The 5,130-nt window shown below is 48.3% G+C and overlaps 1 protein-coding gene across 3 annotated transcripts; it reads right to left on the bottom strand.

Moving 5' to 3' along the window:
- Positions 1 to 1,376: 1,376 nt before the first annotated feature.
- On the bottom strand, positions 1,377 to 4,248 carry LOC119285460 (calmodulin-binding protein 60 D-like). 3 transcript variants are annotated; one of them, XM_037564738.1, is made up of 8 exons: positions 4,012 to 4,248; positions 3,841 to 3,922; positions 3,705 to 3,757; positions 2,831 to 3,318; positions 2,571 to 2,731; positions 2,291 to 2,488; positions 2,035 to 2,207; positions 1,377 to 1,955 (listed from the first exon to the last, which is right to left on the bottom strand). In XM_037564738.1, the coding sequence occupies exons 1-8, from the start codon at positions 4,113 to 4,115 to the stop codon at positions 1,850 to 1,852; spliced, it is 1,365 nt and encodes a 454-aa protein (XP_037420635.1). In that variant the 5' UTR covers positions 4,116 to 4,248; the 3' UTR covers positions 1,377 to 1,849. The 3 variants fall into 3 exon arrangements, with proteins under 3 accessions (XP_037420635.1, XP_037420633.1, XP_037420634.1); XM_037564736.1 differs by having other exon boundaries at positions 2,054 to 2,207; positions 4,012 to 4,246; XM_037564737.1 differs by having other exon boundaries at positions 2,057 to 2,207; positions 4,012 to 4,241.
- Positions 4,249 to 5,130: the final 882 nt, after the last annotated feature.

Genomic DNA, 5,130 nt, shown 5'->3' with positions numbered 1-5,130 from the left:
GAAATGATTTTGGATGGTGTGCGATAGCTCCTAGTCCCACACATGAGCTTTAAATCAACCTTGTCCGATGCTAAACGCAATCTCACTCATAAAGTAGAAGGTCAACACGCACAATGGAATGAACCATCATAGACTTAGATGAAGCGTGTGTGGGGGTTGAAACAATCTCACACATTTAGGTGTTCTGAACCGTGTCCAATAGGACCTAAATCACAAACGTTTCCCCTTTCGTGATCGTGTGTAATGGTCCAAACAATCACACACATGTAAGCGATAGATCCCTGGTCACAAATGTTTGCTTATTTTTCGACCGTGTGCATTTGTTTAATCATCGCACGCACATTGTTTTAGAAATTTGTGTGCGGCGGACTACCCATTTACACATGTTTTCTCCAGTCATGTGCATGACTGCTCGTGTGGTTTTAAACCGTATGCAATGACCCTATCTATACCAATTGTCACTCTAATAACTTGATACTTCATAGCTACTACAGGATAACATGCGCTTTACAACGCCGTCCTTTGGTTTTGAAATTAAGCCTATTTTCTCCCAAAACTTATTATGTCAATTCACATTCCGTGCTTACTGTGGAGGCGGTCGAGCAAACACGGACCCCCGCGGGCTGTATTGGGTTGGTCATGTAGGACAATCCTTGAGGTAGGAAGGTTTCATTTTATTTTTTATTTTTTTTGTCTACCCTTTTGTCCATGTTTTACTTTCCTGTTCATTTTTATATTTATTTTATTTTTATTTTATACAATTCATGATTTTTTTATAAATTTATGAATATTTTAAAAATTCAGGAACATAATTCAAAATCTTGAATATTTTTTAAAATTCAAAATAAATATAAAAAATGTGAATATATTTTTAAAATCCATGATTTTTTACATTTAAATTTTTTTTAAAAAAATTCTGACTATTACTAAAAATCATGAACAATTATAAAACTCATGAACAGTCTTTTAGAACTCATAAATATTTTTTATTAATCGTGAAGAATTTTAAAATTTATTAAATTTATTTTAATTCAAGAATGTTTTTAAAATTGTGAACATTTTTGGAAATTCACAAAAAATACATTAATATTCTTTTTAAAATGCTTTAATGGGATGTGGATTTCGATACTGTCATGCAGGACCCATGACCCTACCATACCCTTACATGTGGGGTCCACTTCTAAGAAAGACTTTGGAGCTCTTCTATGCCTCTATTCCTAGGGAGCTTAATAATTTTAGGATTACCTCGGGCACGTGGACGAGAGCAAAGCTGCGAGGCGCCGTACGCTAAAGCAAGTATAGGCACGTCCGTTGTGGTCGTTTCCAAGAAAGATTTCAGGCTTACTTCATTTAAATGTCCTCCGTACGCTGAGAAAGATTACAAGTTTATTTCATTTCACTGTCCTTTGCGGACAGAGAAAGGTTACAACTTACAAGTGGGGCATCCTTTGCCTTGGGAAAAATTGACACACAACCAAATAAAGTCAAGCAGCAAGCACCTTTTACACACACAGGAGATCGAGGCTCCTAGCATGGAGAAAATCCAGATTAGTGCCTTTGTAATATCACATTTTACAAGACCCCCATGTCCTACAAATCCTATCACGCTACCTACTTTTATTGCCTTCTCTCTCTGCATGCATCACCCCAACCCACGAAACAGCAACGACATGCGAGTACGTGTTAGCACTTAGCAGACAGTTAGTCACAGCTAGCGAGGCTCTGCATGGATCACAACCTCGCCCCGGTGCTGGAGAGCAGCAGCCCGCACGGCTGAGACGGCCCACTGAACTGCAGCATGTCGAAAGGGTCCCTCGTCGCGTCGAAGCCATTGGTGATCCAGGGCTCGCTATGGTGGTGGCGGTGGTGGTGCTGGTGCAGAACATCCTCCAGGCCCAGGGCGGCATCGTGGAGGGGCAGCAGGCCATGGTCCTGTGGCTGTGGGTTCGCCTCGCCTGATCAGACACAAGAAACAAAAGTAAGAGTGAGATGATGGGGGGCTACGGCCTTAGGACGGAACCAACCAACAAACACCTGGTGGGAGAAGACTGACCACCTTGAGGAGGAATGCCCGGCATCTGCGCGCTCGCTGGACCCGGCGGCGCCGGCGCTGTCGGCGACTGGTCGGCGCTCTGCGACTGCACCTTGAATTCCACGATGCGGCCGGGGAACTTGTAGGCGTCCTGCTGCAGCTTCACCACCAGCGCCTGCATGCAACGCGATGCTGTTATGTTTACGAACGATCCACATATTGTTCATGAGAGACACAGACCGAAATGAAGTGCAGTACCTTCTGCGTTGCGGTGAGGGCGTTCACGGAGAAGCAGTTACTCCCGACCACCACCCCGATGATTTCATGGATGCAGTTGAAGAGCAGGATGATCCCGTGCCCGCTGCAGTAGGAGTAGAGCTTGTCGTCCAGGACGCACTCCCGGGCATGCTCCACGGTTGACTCCCACATTTTGTTCGACATCCCACTGCCGAGCAACTGAAAATGGCACACGTGATGAGAATATATAGTTTGTAGAGTACGTGAAACTCTGTAAAAAAGAGGCAGTCCAGGTTCTTACGCCGCGCAGTCCATATTGATCCATCACCAAGTTCCTGAGGAAGTCCTGAACGGTGTGGATGCCAAAGTCAGCGAGCTTCTTGTGGAAAACGCCGTCTTTCCCAATCTTTTCCAAACGCCATACGTCGTCAGCCAACGCAGGAGGGTGATGCTTCTTGTACACTGAAAGTAAAAAGTTCAACCAGTCAGTTAGACTACAAGGGAAAAAAAGATTGCAATAATTTCGTTTGGTTAAAATATGTAGTATCAATAATCACAAACCTTCACCACGGTGATCCTTCACCAGGAAGGGATTGCTGACAGCCTCCTGCACCCTCTCTTCGATGGAGCTGGCGCGAGACATCCTCGCGCCGAGCCTGAACTTCCTGCTTCTGATCCAGCTAGAGTTGTCCGTGAAGGAGATGTCGCGGACAGAGCCCACGCCTTTCTCGAGCACAATGACCACCTCACCGGACAGCAGCGGCCTCTTGCCTTCTCTCTCGAAGACTATGCTCTCGCTGAACTCCTTTTCGGTGTGCTCAAGGCGCTCGTCGGCGTTGAAGTCGCCGTCGAGAACGAGGAGCTCCACCTTCATGGAGGACAAGGGGCCTGAGGTGATCAGCTGGTTGTTGACGGCGTCGGTGAGAACAATTCGAAGTGGCTGCTTGTTCTCTGCTTCTACCCTGTTGCCCGTGAAAAGGGTCTGAGGCAGGTTGCCCTGGAACTGCAGCTTGTATCTTTTGCTGCTCGTCTTTAACTGAAGTGGAAGCCTGAGTAATGCAGAGCAGAAATTTAGCCAGAAAAACAGGAAGGAGCCTATAACTTAACACTTTCGGCCAAAGTAGAATTAGCAGCCCTATAAAGTTTAAAAAGGGACTACCGCTACTGCACTGCCTAATGTTTGTAACAACCATATGGTGGCAATTTAAAGGATTTTCAACAGCATTACGGGTAGTATATTCAGGTCCATATTATTTGCAACGACTTTGTTAAAATTGCAAATTCAACAGTGAAAATGATCTTCAGAGTTATATCTGCTTCATAATATTGTCGCTAGTAGTGCTTAGTAGTAACCTTGGATAGCATGTAAATGAAGCATGTAACTGTTCACAGAAGATTGAATCACTAAACACAGGAGTAGTATTTAGGCACTAACCTGTGAGCCGAATCGATGTGGCGGATAAGAACATTGTGCACTTCTTCCTGCACCTGAATCCGCAACAGAGTCAGCGCATTGCTGCCGAAGAAGCGAGTTCTGCAGAGTAAACAAACATGAAGAGAAATGTGCTTACAACTCGGCGCAGAAAGGGCTCCAGCTTGGGCAGATGCTTCTGCATGTACTGCGCGCCAATGGCCTCCTGCATCGAGCTACTACTGCACAGAGCAAAAGGTGCCAAGCATCGTCAGAACCAAGCAAACTCAAAGCCTGACACCATTCTGTAGAGAAGCAAGAATGCACTCACTTGAGAAGCGTTCGCCGGCGCTTGGCGTCCGGGGAGGCGAGCTCCTCCTCGTCGCCGTCCACCACCTCCTCCTCCACGATGTCCAGCACCCTCTTCAAATCCATCACGGACTTGACTTGCCTAAGCTCACTTCACTAGCTAGCTTCACCTGAGGTGAGTGAGGTACGTGGGCGGCGTAGGAGTCTGAGCTGGCTGTGCAAGTGATGACCACGTACTACGTACGTGGGCTATAAATAGCGGCGGCAATGAGCAGAGGAAGCAGCGCCGAAGCTTCTCTCCCCCTCCCCGCAGGGTGGTGGCGGGTCGGTCTCGTCAAGGACACGCTCCCCTCGCCGGCAAGCCAAAAGACCGTAAAGCCTCATCAGAATCCCTAGAAATGCCAAGATTCGGCTCGGGCACGCCCACCCACCCGGGGCTTTGGGCCTTTTCCTCCCCGCCCCTCCTCCCTCCCCTCCTCCTCTCTTTCAGTGCCCGTCGACAAAAAGGGCGCGGAATTTTGTCAGAAAGCGGCAAAGCGGCGAGGCGAGCCGTGCATGCATGGAGATCATGGAGATGATGATGGTGGTGGAGCTGGAGATGGGCTAGCGCTCGCCCGGCGCGTGCGTCGGGAGGCGTGCCGGCGTACGTACGTGGTGCTGGTGGTGGTGGCCGGTGCATGGCTGGATATCGACCGGAGAAGCTTCCGGGAAGCAGGCGGAGCTCTAGCTAGCATGGCGATGGGAGAGGCGCGCGGGGCGCGTAGGCTTTCGGGGACGAAAGATGGGTACAAAGGCCAGCTTTCCGCCGGGAGGGGGGAGCTGCTGCCCTTCTCTCGGGTGCTCGCCTGCTCGGGCGGAGAAGAAAGGAGGAGCAAAGCAGAGCTAGGAGAACAAAGCGAAGAATTTATTCTCCTCCGAGCTCATGCTCCTGCTTTGCGCTGCGTTCGTGTGCCTGTGGGGAGACGAGGATAAAATTGAAATGGAGTGGACTTTGTCCATTTCCTTTTCTCTCCTTGTCCTCTTCGTCCGATCCGTCTCGCTTATCTGTAGAATCAGCTGAAAGGACTTTCCCGGTTACTGAACGAATGATGAGTTGCTCGGTTATCTATTCATCATTTCTTCTCCACTGTCCTTGGCATCT

Source organism: Triticum dicoccoides, chromosome 4A (genome assembly GCF_002162155.2).
Source record: "Triticum dicoccoides isolate Atlit2015 ecotype Zavitan chromosome 4A, WEW_v2.0, whole genome shotgun sequence".
Taxonomy (NCBI): Eukaryota; Viridiplantae; Streptophyta; class Magnoliopsida; order Poales; family Poaceae; genus Triticum; species Triticum dicoccoides.
This window is presented reverse-complemented; position numbering and strand designations above follow the sequence as displayed.